The sequence below is a fragment of the Triticum urartu genome, chromosome 7 (assembly GCF_003073215.2).
Source record: "Triticum urartu cultivar G1812 chromosome 7, Tu2.1, whole genome shotgun sequence".
In the NCBI taxonomy this organism is placed as follows: Eukaryota; Viridiplantae; Streptophyta; class Magnoliopsida; order Poales; family Poaceae; genus Triticum; species Triticum urartu.
The window spans coordinates 221871735-221885452 of record NC_053028.1 but is presented as its reverse complement, the minus strand read 5'-3'; the positions used below and the strand labels follow the sequence as shown (position 1 = coordinate 221885452).

Sequence of the window (13718 nt, the reverse complement as noted above, 5' to 3'; positions counted from 1 at the left end):
GCACGACGGTGTGATGATGGTGATGATGAAGTTACCGATGTAGGGCTTCGCGTAAGCACTACAAAGATATGACCGAGGTGGAATTCTGTGGAGGGGGCACCGCACACGGCTAAACAATCAACTTGTGTGTTTATGGGGTGCCCCCTTCCCCCGTATATAAAGGAGTGGAGGAGGGGGAGGGCCGGCCCTCTATGGCGTGCCTCAAGGGGGGAGTCCTACTCCCGGTGGGAGTAGGATTCCCCCTTCCCTTGTTGGAGTAGGAGAGAAAGGAAGGGGGAGAGAGAGGGAAGGAAGGGGGGACGGGCCCCACCCAATTCGGATTGGGCTTGGGGGGGCGCCCTCCACCTTGGCCGCCTCCTCCTCTCTCCCACTGAGGCCCATACACTCCCCGGGGGGTTCCGGTAACCCCCCGGTACTCCGGTAAATGCCCGAACTCACCCGGAACCATTCTGATGTCCAAACATAGCCTTCCCATATATTGATCTTTATGTATCGACCATTTCAAGACTCCTCGTTATGTCCGTTATCATATCTGGGACTCCAAACTACCTTCGGTACATCAAAACACATAAACTCATAATACCGATCGTCACCGAACGTTAAGCGCGCGGACCCTACGGGTTCGAGAACTATGTAGACATGACCGAGACTCATCTCCGGTCAATAACCAATAGCACAACCTGGATGCTCATATTGGTTCCTACATATTCTACGAAGATCTTTATCGGTCAAACCGCATAACAACATACGTTGTTCCCTTTGTCATCGGTATGTTACTTGCCCGAGATTCGATCGTCGGTATCTCAATACCAAATCTGGATTCCTTTGCCAAGGCAATTGCACCAGTATTGTCATAAAACATATCCTTAGTCCTTTTCAGGTATTTCAGGATGTTCTTGACCGCTGTCCAGTGATCCACTCCTGGATTACTTTGGTACCTCCCTGCTAAACTGATAGCAAGGCACACATCAGGTCTGGTACACAGCATTGCATACATGACAGAACCTATGTTTGAAGCATAGGGAATGACTTTAATTTTCTCTTTATCTTCTGCAGTGGTCGGGCATTGAGTCTGACTCAACTTCACACCTTGTAACACAGGCAAGAACCCTTTCTTTGCTTGATCCATTTTGAACTTCTTCAAAACTTTATCAAGGTATGTGCTTTGTGAAAGTCTAATTAAGCATCTTGATCTATCTCTATAGATATTGATGCCCAATATATAAGCAGCTTCACCGAGGTCTTTCATTGAAAAATTCTTATTCAAGTATCCTTTTATGCTATTCAGAAATTCAGTATCATTTCCGATCAGCAATATGTCATCCACATATAATATCAGAAATGCTACAGAGTTCCCACTCACTTTCTTGTAAATACAAGCTTCTCCAAAAGTCTGTATAAAACCATATGCTTTGATCACACTATCAAAGCGTATATTCCAACTCCGAGAGGCTTGCACCAGTCCATAAATGGATCGCTGGAGCTTGCACACTTTGTTAGCACCTTTTGGATCAACAAAACCTTCTGGTTGCATCATATACAACTCTTCTTTAAGATATCCATTAAGGAATGCAGTTTTGACATCCATTTGCCAAATTTCATAATCATAAAATGCGGCAATTGCTAACATGATTCGAACGGACTTAAGCATCACTACGGGTGAGAAGATCTCATCGTAGTCAACTCCTTGAACTTGTCGAAAACCTTTTGCAACAAGTTGAGCTTTGTAGACAGTAACATTACCGTCAGCGTCAGTCTTCTTCTTGAAGATCCATTCCGGTAATCCCCCGGTACTCCGGTAAATGCCCGAACTCACCCGGAACCATTCTGATGTCCAAACATAGCCTTCCAATATATCGATCTTTATGTCTGGACCATTTCGAGCCTCCTCGTTATGTCCGTGATCATATCTGAGACTCCAAACTACCTTCGGTACATCAGAACACATAAACTCATAATACCGATCGTCACCGAACGTTAAGTGTGCGGACCCTACGGGTTCGAGAACTATGTAGACATGACCGAGACTCATCTCCGGTCAATAACCAATAGCACAACCTGGATGCTCATATTGGTTCCTACATATTCTACGAAGATCTTTATCGGTCAAACCGCATAACAACATATGTTGTTCCCTTTGTCATCGGTATGTTACTTGCCCGAGATTCGATCGTCGGTATCTCAATACCTAGTTCAATCTCATTACCGCCAAGTCTCTTTACTCGTTCCGTAATGCAACATCCCGTAACTAACTCATTAGTCACATTGCTTGCAAGGCTTATAGTGATGTGCATTACCGAGAGGGCCCAAAGATACCTCTCCGATACACGGAGTGACAAATCCTAATCTCGATCTATGCCAACTCAACAAACACCATCAGAGACACCTGCAGAGCATCTTTATAGTCACCCAGTTAAGTTGTGACGTTTGATAGCACACTAGTGTCCCTCCGGTATTCGTGAGTTGCATAATCTCATAGTCATAGGAACATGTATAACTCATGGAGAAAGCAATAGCAGTAAACTAAACGATCAAAGTGCTAAGCTAACAGATGGGTCAAGTCAATCACATCATTCTCTAATGATGTGATCACGTTCATCAAATTACAACTCTTTGTCCATGGCTAGGAAACTTAACCATCTTTGATTAACGAGCTAGTCAAGTAGAGGCATACTAGTGACACTCTGTTTGTCTATGTATTCACACATTTACTAAGTTTCCGGTTAATACAATTCCAGCATGAATAATAAATAGTTATCATGATATAAGGAAATATAAATAACAACTTTATTATTGCCTCTGGGGCATATTTCCTTCATGACCTAGATCTTCCTCCTATATATTCTCAAATACCCCAAAAACTTCCAGGGGAGCCACGAAACCACTTTTCCACCGCCGCAACCTTCTGTGCCCGTGAGATCCCATCTTGGGGCCTTTTCTGATATCCTGCCGGAGGGGGATTCGATCATGGAGGGCTTCTACATCAACACCATTGCCTCTTCGATGAAGCGTGAGTAGTTTACCACAGACCTACGGGTCCATAGCTAGTAGCTAGTAGCTAGATGGCTTCTTCTCTCTCTTTGATTCTCAATACAAAGTTCTCCATGATGTTCTTGGAGATCTATTCGATGTAATACTCTTTTGCGGTGTGTTTGCCAAGATCCGATGAATTGTGGATTTATGATCAGCTTATCTATGAATATTATTTGAATCTCATCTGAATTCTTTTATGCATGATTTGATATCTTTGCAAGTCTATTTGAACTATCGATTTGGTTTGGCCAACTAGATTGGTTTTTCTTGCAATGGGAGAAGTGCTTAGCTTTGGGTTCAATCTTGTGGTGTCCTTTCCTAGTGACAGTAGGGGCAGCAAGGCACGTATTGTATTGTTTCCATCAAGGATAACAAGATGGGGTTTTCATCATATTGCTTGAGTTAATTCCTCTACATCATGTCATCTTACTTAAGGCGTTACTCTGTTCTTTATGAACTTAATACTCTAGATTCATACTGGATAGCGGTCGATGTGTGGAGTAATAGTAGTAGATGCAGAATCGTTTCGGTCTACTTGACACTGACGTGATGCCTATATTCATGATCATAGCCTTACATATCGTCATAACTTTGCGCTTTTCTATCAATTGCTCGGCAGTAATTTGTTCACCCGCCGTAATAATTTCTATCTTGAGAGAAGCCTCTAGTGAAACCTATGGCCCCGGGTCTATTTTCCATCATATAAGTTTCCGACCTACAATTTTAGTTTCTAGTTTACTTTCTTTCCAATCTTTTACTTTCCTTTCCATAAACCAAAAATACCAAAAACATTACTTTACCGTTTATCCATCTCTATCAGATCTCACGTTGCAAATAATCATGAAGAGATTAACAACCCCTTTATCGCGTTGGGTGCAAGTTGGTGTTTGTTTGTGCAGGTATTCGATGGCTTGCACGTTGTCTCCTACTAGATTGATACCTTGGTTCTCAAAACTAGGGGAAATACTTACTCTACTTTGTTGCATCACCCTTTCCTCTTCAAGGGAAAAACCAACGCAAGCTCAAGAGGTAGCATCATAGTGCTTAGGCGAAGCCCTACGTGGATCACTTCACCATCACCGTCACCACGCCGTCGTGCTAACGAAACTCTCCCTCGACACTTTGCTAGATCAAGAGTTCGAGGGACGTCATCGAGATGAACATGTGTAGAACTCGGAGGTGTCTTACGTTCGGTGCTTGATAGGTCGGAACAAGAAGAAGTTCGACTACATCAACCGCGTTGTCAAACGCTTCCGCTTTCGGTCTATGAGGGTACGTGGACACACTCTCCCCCTCTCGTTGCTATGCATCTCCTAGATAGATCTTGCGTGAGCGTAGGAATATTTTTGAAATTGCATGCTACGTTCCCCAACACGACCACCCACCAATTGCCCACCATATACCGGGAATTCCCTAGAAATTTTCTCGCCCTCACTTCTACCATGATTTTTTACGTCATGAGTGACCCAAAGAATGTCATGCGAGTCTGCCTCCGGCACGCCCAGGACGAAAAGATCATTTTCTGTTATTATTTTTTATTCATAGATGTAGGAGCCCGCCACATATGTGATGATAGATGTTTTGTCATAATTAGCGTCATGGAAATGTCACTTCCATGACAGTTTGGACCATAATGTCACGGATGTGTCTTTTTTGTAGTGGTGCCACAAATGTTTCTTCTAGTTCCTTGGTTATATGACCGTGAAACATGCATGACGCCTAAATATTTGCCCATTTTCTTGGATGTGTGGATGGCGACGCAACGATCTTTGGGTTCACGATGCCGTTTAGTGAGTGACGTAGGATGTTGGCGTGTGGTGTTACCTAGTGGATGTGTGCATCACATGACATAGAGGCTGGTGATTATCCTCCTATACGAAAAGGTGGAGCCTCACCTACGTGCCAGATAGTGGAATTCTGAACAGTGGCCTCACAAGGTGTTGTTGGCTTGCTGCAATTGTCCAACGGTTTCTAACAGATAGGGCAACAACCTCAATTTATGGTGGGTATAGGAGTGCATCTTTAGAAGGACTAGTGGTTGGGGGCCTGTGGCGCCGCTTGAGAGAAAGTTGTGCGCATATTTTTGTTTTATAAAAATACAAAGAGTCCTCGCCTCCGTCTGAAGACACATCTCAGAAAAAATCCTCACCTTCATCTAAAAAAGTTGTAAAAAGGAAAAAAAGAAAAAAAAATTACCACCGCAGCCTACCAGCGAGCGTCATTTTGCATAACCCTCCATTTAAAAAGTACCAAAGGTCCTCACATCCATCTAAAAAAATACATTTAAAAATAATCATCACTTTCATCTAAAAAAATTCAAAAGATTTCTCACCGCGGTCAACCAGCTTACGCCATGTGGCACAGCTGGTTGGCCGTCCTTCACGCGACACTTAATGGGTTTAATGACGTGGAATTTTAAAAGCGCTTTTTCACCTTCGTTGAAGTAGGGTTACCATGATTGCTCTTGCTATAGAGGTCTTAATCTCTTTGTCATGACGGATGGGGCAGTCTCTACGAAGTAGTTGTGCGTCCTCAAACTACCATGAGGCTCTTGATGTATTATGTGGTTTTGGTGAGACACCTTTTGTGCTACTTTGAGAAATTGATTTGGCTTGTTTTGTAGGACGCGGGGTTGCCACAACACGAGGTGGGGTTTGTTTTGGAGACTTTGGTGCTTTTGTTCTATTTTTGATGTGGGAGTTAATTCCATTTCTATGTTGAGTTGATGCGTTCTTGTATTTTTTTTCTTTGCAGTCGAATTATTTATTGCCGAGGATTAATCGTTCAAAACTGACATATCTTAAGATTGACGATGTCACTACATGTGTTTTGTAGCTGCAAGTATTAGGTCTAGTATTTAAACCATGATGGTTTGCTTTTACCACAAGGTACCTAATCATCTAAGCTACACAATCCACAACAATGATATTGATTAGAAGTAGATCCTTAGGTTAGGTAGGCCTTTACTGACAAGAGTAAGTTATAAACAATTTTTTTCTTTCGCATAGGACCTCAAGAAGCATCACTACGTAGCAAGGTGGTTTAGATGTGTCGATATTATAAGAGACGTCGGGATAGACCAAACTTAACATGCGAGGAGTTCGTAAAAGAGATCTAAAGAATTGAAATGTCACCAAAGATTTATCCATAGACTTCAGGAGATGTTCATTTCTCACTACATGGCCTGAGGATAATTGAGATAAAGTCGTCAAGACCAACCTTACCGAATTATGGCCGGTCGCCAAGCATGTATATAGGGGCATGCGTGATGCCAAATTAAAGGGTTTAATAATCAATATTTCGTAAAGAGAGATGGAAGGCTTGGTTTGAGACTGAAAGGCTTGTTTGTGGTAGTAGTACTTCTTGTTGTTGTTGTTCGAACAAATAAAATTTCGCCTCTCAAATCTTGTCTTTTCATCAGTATATGTATACGTTTTTTATAAAAGAAAAAAGAGAGTATGTATACGTGCATACTCCCTCCGTAACGGAATATAAATCCTTTTTGGTGTAACTGGCTAAAAAATGTGTCCTCTATAGAGGGAGTATATTTCAGTACGAGTGAATTCAAAGCATTCAACCCACCGCTCTGTGTACCTCAAAAAAAAAAAACGCTCTGTGTTCGGGGGTGATTTTTTTTTACGAGACTCTGATTTTAACTTCCACAACAACCCAGGTGTGTCAGTGCGTGGCGACCCAACTCCACTTTCCAGCTATGACGTCGTCTCTGCCGGAGAAGGCTGGGGTTCCCCCGTGGAGCAGGCTGGAAGGGCAGGTTGTGCTGGTGACGGGCGCCTCCTCCGGCATCGGCCGCGATTTCTGCCTCGACCTGGCGCGCGCCGGCTGCCGGGTCGTCGCCGCCGCGCGCCGCGCCGACCGCCTCCGCTCCCTCTGCGACGAGGTCAACGCATCCGCGGACGCGGCCGCCAGCCATCCCCGGGCGGTGGCCGTCGAGCTCGACGTCGCCGCTGGAGGGTCCGCCGTCGAGGCGGCGGTGCAGAGGGCCTGGGACGCCTTCGGCCGCATCGACGTCTTGATCAACAACGCTGGCCTCCGAGGTAACCAGTCTGCTATACCTATACGGGGTACGATTCGCCGTGTGAACATCTGTAGTGATTTCCCCTTAGTCAACGGGTCCTATATTTATCTCCAACTGGAAATACTTGTCAAATTGAGCTCAAATGTGTGATTATTTTGGTCAACAGTTTAATTACGAGCGTGCGTGATCTTATAGCACTGGTAATTTGGCTCAGAGAAGGGGAGAAAAGCTATCGTATTACTGAACGTCTTAACCTTGTGCATTTAATTATTGTAAGAGTCGTTGTCTTTGTATACTTCAGGAGGTGTTCATTCCTTACTGGATTGGCCTGAGGATGAGTGGGATAAACTCATCAAGACAAACCTTACCGGATTATGGCTCGTCGCCAAGCATGTATGTAGACACATGCGTGATGCCAAGATAAAGGGTTCAGTAATCAACATTTCGTCTGTTGCTGGCCTCAACCGTGGCAATCTGCCTGGCTCCATTGGATACGCATCTTCCAAGTCGGCCGTGCATTCTGTCACGAAGGTACCGCCACTATTCCTCATCAAACGTTTGTTTTGGTATTGTGTTTGTAAAAGGGTATATTTGATGTGTTGGTGCAGATAATGGCTTTGGAACTAGGAGGGTATGGAATTAGAGTGAACGCAATTGCGCCTGGAATATTCCAGTCAGAAATAACTGCTCCTCTGTTGCAAAAGAGATGGTTGAGCACTGTTGTTTCGAAGATTGTGCCACTTAAGACAAATGGCACTACCGATCCAGCATTAACATCGCTGGTTCGTTTTCTGATCCATGAAAAGGCATCATATATAACTGGCAACATCTTCATCGTAGATTCAGGCGTCACCGTACCTGGTGTTCCAATATTCTCTTCTCTGTAATCTTTGTTATTAGATTACAATTAAGTTATATATGAGTGCAACAAGCAATAAAAATTCCACCTGTTCGTTTTCTGTTAGCGTTTTTAGGAGTATCGTTACTCCAGAAACACAATCGTTTTGTACAACATGGTAAGCTTCTGAAGATTGCTTCTATTAATTTCTGTATGTTAAGAGCAGTATACCCTTGCAGCCACTTCTAAATATTACACTATCCACATGAATAGTGTCGCAAAATTGTTAGCCGTGAAATAAAACTGTCCTGGTAAACATCACTGATGTTCTATATGCAAGTCACTAGCATGAGAATATTATTTGCAACCAAACATTCAGTTAGTTTTGCTAAAGAACATGATTTAGGTGACATTCTTTTGTTCATAGAGAATGTAGGCAAACATTCTGATCAAAACACTAATCAAACCAAAATGACCCAAAGATATATAGGTATAACTAATTACCAAATACAGGCATTCATTGGAGATGTTGACATAATCAATTGCATGACACTGTACAACAACAAAGCCTTAACTGCATGCTACTCTAATGGATAAAAATATATATTTCTTGCCAGTTTTAGCAATTTGACCGACATTTGAAAATTGGCATTCATGCATGTATAATTGGAATTAAACAGCCAATGATTTCGCAGTTCATCAAACAACTAAATATCACCATGCTGGAACAAAAACCTCTCTAGTACGTCTATGAATAAATGTGGAACATACAAAACTTTGGCGCGCTTTAAAGTTTGACCAAGATAGCTTTTGGAAAATATCTAAATGACATCTTCACAAATGTTACACACTCAAAACATCAGGATCCCATGCATATGCATCTGCGAGTTGCCTTCCTCAGATCTCATAGTGCATTCCAACCTGCAATGTTTTGCCAGGAGCTATCCTCAGACTAGACATGTTGGACCTGAAGTTCTTTTGCAGGAACCTGTAAAGGTTATTAATAACGAAGCGCTTGAAGCAGTTCCTTGTGATGCTCATCTTTAGAATAGTCCTTCCAATCACAAAGCTTGTTCCATTTGTGAAAGCTGAATCCAACAGTAAGATCTCATCATTGTCAGCTATTTGCTTGAGGGATGCAACAACCAATACAACGAAGTCATCATCATCCATGTTGTGGTTATCCATATAGCCATATTGGAGTATGCACCTATAAACACCAACATGATCTAGTTTGTCTACGAGCAAGCGCTCTTCTGGAAGGACAGATCTCACTGGAAGAATCCTCACAGTGACAAATACCATCACTTCACGGATGGAACCCGTGTGCTTAACATAGTGGCGAACAATAGGTGGAATGCCATTCATCAAGTCTGTGCAAAAGATGCATATCCCAGGTACCTGGCTGCTCCCTGTTACTATTTTAATGAACTCCTGCTTGCCCACCAAGTTGGCCGCATCATATTCATTCTTCTTGCGTCTCCCATAAGTCCAAGACATTGTAATTGCAAGGAAAAATGCAGTATTTGCAAATGGGACCCAGCCACCTTGTAAGACCTTGTTTAGAAGTGAGGTCATGTAAATTCCTTCAATGCAAAAGAAGACAGCGAAAAACAGGCCGACTGCTATGATGTTGGTTTGCCAGATGACAACCATGACAACTGTCATGAGGGTTGTTGTAAACAGCATAACCCATATCACTACTGTGCCTGCAAACAAAATGAAAGAACGTCCAGTCAGATTGCAACCAATGCATGTCAACCTTTTGCATTACTGCTATTGCATCTATCCAAACAGAGAAGTGTTTCCTTTCTTGTTTCTAGCACAATAACAATGGTAGGCTACTCTCATATTGTGCAAGTACCAACCAAACAATCAGCTGTTTCGTATAGTAACATTTTCTTATGTTCGGTGGTGTTAAATGGCTAAATGTAGTGTTTAGCAATAACTTTTTATTTCACATGGATAGAATCTCATATGGTCAGTTGCAATTAGAAATAACATGAGCATATAATAGATTGACAATTAGGAATAAACGAGCATATACTAGATTGCTCACCAAAGGCTTGCCCGATCTGTGGCCCCCCTTTAAACCCGTAAGTTATCACGATGCACGTGATCATCAAGAAGTAGTTGACCTCTGGAGAGTATACTTGGCCTTCATATTTTTCTGAGGTATGCTTCATCGTAACCCTTGGAAAACAACCTAATGCAATTGATTGTCGAATGATGGAGAAACTGGCTGATATTAATGCCTGGCTTGCAACAATAGCAGATAAAGTAGCTATGATAAACATGGGCCAAAACAAGGGCTCTGGAGTGCTACTGTAGAACGTCGTGCTGAGCTTAGAAGGGTTCTTGATCAAAAATGCTGCCTGGCCAGAATATGCAAGGATCATTGATGGATAAACTACTGCTGAAAATCCCATCTGCAGGGGGGGGGGGGGGGGGGGGGGGGGGGGGGGGGGAGGAAGGAATACAGTTAGCACTTGAATTTTTATCATCTTAAAATTAAATGCTCATTTACCTGAATCGATGACTTGTTGAAGTGACCCAGGTCAGCAAACATAGCTTCGGCACCTGATTATAATCACCGACGTTTAGCCATAATGAGATCAAGTAAATGAAAACAAAATTAGTAGATATGTATATGATTTGAATATTAAGCAACATAAGAAGTAAAGTGCTAACCCGTTATGCATAGAACAATTGCTCCAAGTTGCTCCCAGGCTTTTCTTTTGTTCCTTGCGAAGAAAGTTATTATGTGGAGTGGCGACACGGCTTTGAGAACTGGTGGGTAATACTTGATAATATTGTACAGTCCAATGAGCGAGACAAACGCAAACCATAGGAGCATAATAGGAGAGAAAGCGAAGCTGACTTTGCTTGTCCCATAGTTCTCAAAAAGGAACAGAATGATCAATATAATCACGCTTAGAATGACAACATGGTCTGGAACAAGCAAACAGATCGTTACTATTGTTCTTCCTGGCCTTGTAAAGTAGAACCGCGCTAGCAAAAACAAGCAAATGAGCAGCTGTTACCTTGTGTTATCTTAGGAGATCTTGATTGGATTCCTTGAACGGCCGACAGAACTGTTTTTTTAGAAAGAAACAGAAACGTCAAGACATATTCAACTTGTGGGAATTAAAATCATATTTCTTGTCACTCTTGAAGTGGCTAATAGGAACGACCAGGTTGGAGTACCTGAGATGGCTGGAGTGAGGGCACCATCACCCATCACCATGGAAGTCGCGATCAACACGACGTAGGTGATGACTGACTGTGCTGTTGTGCTTCTTTCCAAGAACTCGCGCATCTTAGACGGCAGTTTCTTCTTCTTGCTGTGAAACTTGAGATTAATGTCGGATGCCAGCCGTGTGACTGGCATCGGCATGCTTCCGCTGAAATTCACATGCTGACGCAGGAGCGAGTACAGGGCAAAGGTACCACCTTCAGGAAGTAAGCGTGTGTGTAAAAGTACGCTCCGAAATCCCATTGCAACAAGTCCACAAGATTCTTTTTGGCAAGCAAACTAATATCAAATCCGAACATTCAAGAACTCCCCCTGTAAAGAAATATAATAGTGATCTAAACGCTCTTATATTTCTTTACAGAGGGAGTACGTTCTTAGGGCATTTTGTGCTTGTGGTATTACTGTAGATACAGAGTTGTATGGTGGTGGAAATATTTTCTTGGCCATTTTTCTTGAGTTTTGGTTCAGTACGCACCCCTAAAAAGTTTGCACGAATCTTACAGTTACTTAAAAATGTATTCTCATATATTCATGATCAACTAATACTAACTCCTATTCTCCCAGTGGATCAAGCAATAGATCAGAACATTCAAATTGCATCAAAATCTGCCTCGTGTATCAGACTTTTCGTTTTTACTTTTTGGAACTGGAGTGGGACTGATGGTTTTGTTTTAATGCAAAATGGAACCGGGGTAACGTCTGGATAGAAAAAAAAAATCATACGGCGACCAACATTCAACAACGTATCTCGAGACCAGCTGCTGAGATACGCACTGATGATTCCAATCTACTACGTTAGGTAATCCGAAAAGGCGGATCTGTACTTACATGCCAAATATGATACCAGGATTTTGCCAAAACTACTCGGATCTACTCCCTCCGTTTCATAATGTAGGATGTTTTTTGACACTAGTGTAGTGTCAAAAAACATCTTACATTATGGGATGGAGGGAGTAGTACCCATATGATTAGATTATGGGACATAAGAGATCAACGCAGCAGTATCCGTCAACCAAAGGTCACCGTAATGTAATGGGAAGGAGATCGATCCAGTAGCGGCGGCGGTTACCTTCTCCATGGTCGTCTGCATGGAGCACGACGAAGGTGTACTTGAGGAGGCCGATGAGGGTGAGCGTCCAGAGGATGAGGCTGAGGATGCCGAGGAAGTCCTCCTCCCCCGGGTCCGGCAGCGTCACGGTCGAGAACACGTACAGCGGCGACGTGCCGAGGTCGCCGTAGATGATGCCCAGCGACTGGTAGCTCAGCACGCCGATCTGCCACCACTTGAAATCCTGCCATCGCACATGCATGGATCCATCGATCCATCCATCGCGTCAGCGAACCAGAAATGGCGTCGGTGGATGAATCCGCAAAAGTTTTATGGTATAGGACGGTACGCACCGGGGCCTTGCGGTGCTCCATCTTGTAGTACTGGCTGAAGGTGCGGCGCGCGCCGCCGCCGCCATCCCCGGCGCCGGCATTTTCGCCGTCGTGGATCGTCGAGCTCCTCTCGTCGACAGCCGCGACGGCGGCGGCGCTCAGCTGGACCACGACGTCGTCGGCTGGCGGCTGGTGCTCCATCGCGCGGAGCGGGGTGAGAGAGAGAGCTAGAGAGAGATCGACGTCACCAACAGCCAGAGCTGCCTCCAGTGTTTAATAAATACTGCCAGCACCGATCTCGTCTTCTTCACGCGGGGGTTTAGGAGGGTTCGTTTTCCTTTTGACAGTCTTTCTAGGAGGGTTGTTAGTTGGTTGCTTAGTCAGTTCGTTCCTTCGTTCGTTCGTTAGCAAGCGACCGCCTCATTGATAATCCCGCGTAGGCATTGCATGCTATTGCTGGACATCCGTTTCTACTCAGCCAAATCTTGCCATTTCTTTTCTTTGTAAATCAAAAAATACTATAAAAGTAAGAAAGAAAACAGATACTCCGTTCGTCTGGAATTAGTTGTGGCTCAAATGGACGTACCTTGCATGGAAAGGAGTACATGATATGCAGATGAGCAATGCTACACTTACAGGCATTTTTCAACAGACTTAAGTTTACGGAAAGGGGTGTCATTAAAAGATTGAAGGGAATGGAGCCCCACCCCAGGATTTCAGGGGAGTGGGATGAATTAGTCGCTGCCACCTCCGTCCGTAGGTGTGTTTCTATGAGTGATGTCCGTGAGTGAAGCATTTTTGTATGCAGATATACGCCACAGGACGATCAACCACTGGACTCGGGCTGTACTTCTATTTCGGGGCAGCGTTACTTTTATTATTTTTCCACATTTAATATAGTCTACCGCTCTTGGGGCCTCACATGTCATCGTAAGGTTTTTGAAACCGTTCACACCTAACCTGTAACGCCCCAAGACCGGAGATTCAGATGCCTTCCAGGGTTTTCGGATTTCGTCGTGAGATTTGTTTGGTTCGTTGCATCATGTGCATTGCATCATGTCATCATGTCATCTTTTCTCAAAGCTAACTAAAACTCTCTAAATAAATTGCATGGATCTTCGGTCCATTTAAACCGAGGGAATTCACATGGTGATTCTCTTTATAACATATCCTCC

General features: G+C 43.5%; 2 protein-coding genes across 2 annotated transcripts; one reads left to right on the top strand and one right to left on the bottom strand.

Annotated features, from left to right (window-relative positions):
• Positions 1-6695: 6695 nt before the first annotated feature.
• On the top strand, positions 6696-8028 carry LOC125521835 (3-oxoacyl-[acyl-carrier-protein] reductase FabG-like). Its single transcript, XM_048686896.1, has 3 exons — positions 6696-7088; positions 7371-7600; positions 7678-8028. The coding sequence occupies exons 1-3, from the start codon at positions 6746-6748 to the stop codon at positions 7954-7956; spliced, it is 852 nt and encodes a 283-aa protein (XP_048542853.1). The 5' UTR covers positions 6696-6745; the 3' UTR covers positions 7957-8028.
• Positions 8029-8166: 138 nt separating this feature from the next.
• On the bottom strand, positions 8167-12789 carry LOC125521836 (potassium transporter 26-like). Its single transcript, XM_048686897.1, has 8 exons — positions 12565-12789; positions 12233-12455; positions 11115-11360; positions 10952-11002; positions 10599-10859; positions 10435-10487; positions 9967-10336; positions 8167-9616 (listed from the first exon to the last, which is right to left on the bottom strand). The coding sequence occupies exons 1-8, from the start codon at positions 12742-12744 to the stop codon at positions 8805-8807; spliced, it is 2196 nt and encodes a 731-aa protein (XP_048542854.1). The 5' UTR covers positions 12745-12789; the 3' UTR covers positions 8167-8804.
• Between the last annotated feature and the right edge of the window lie 929 nt (positions 12790-13718).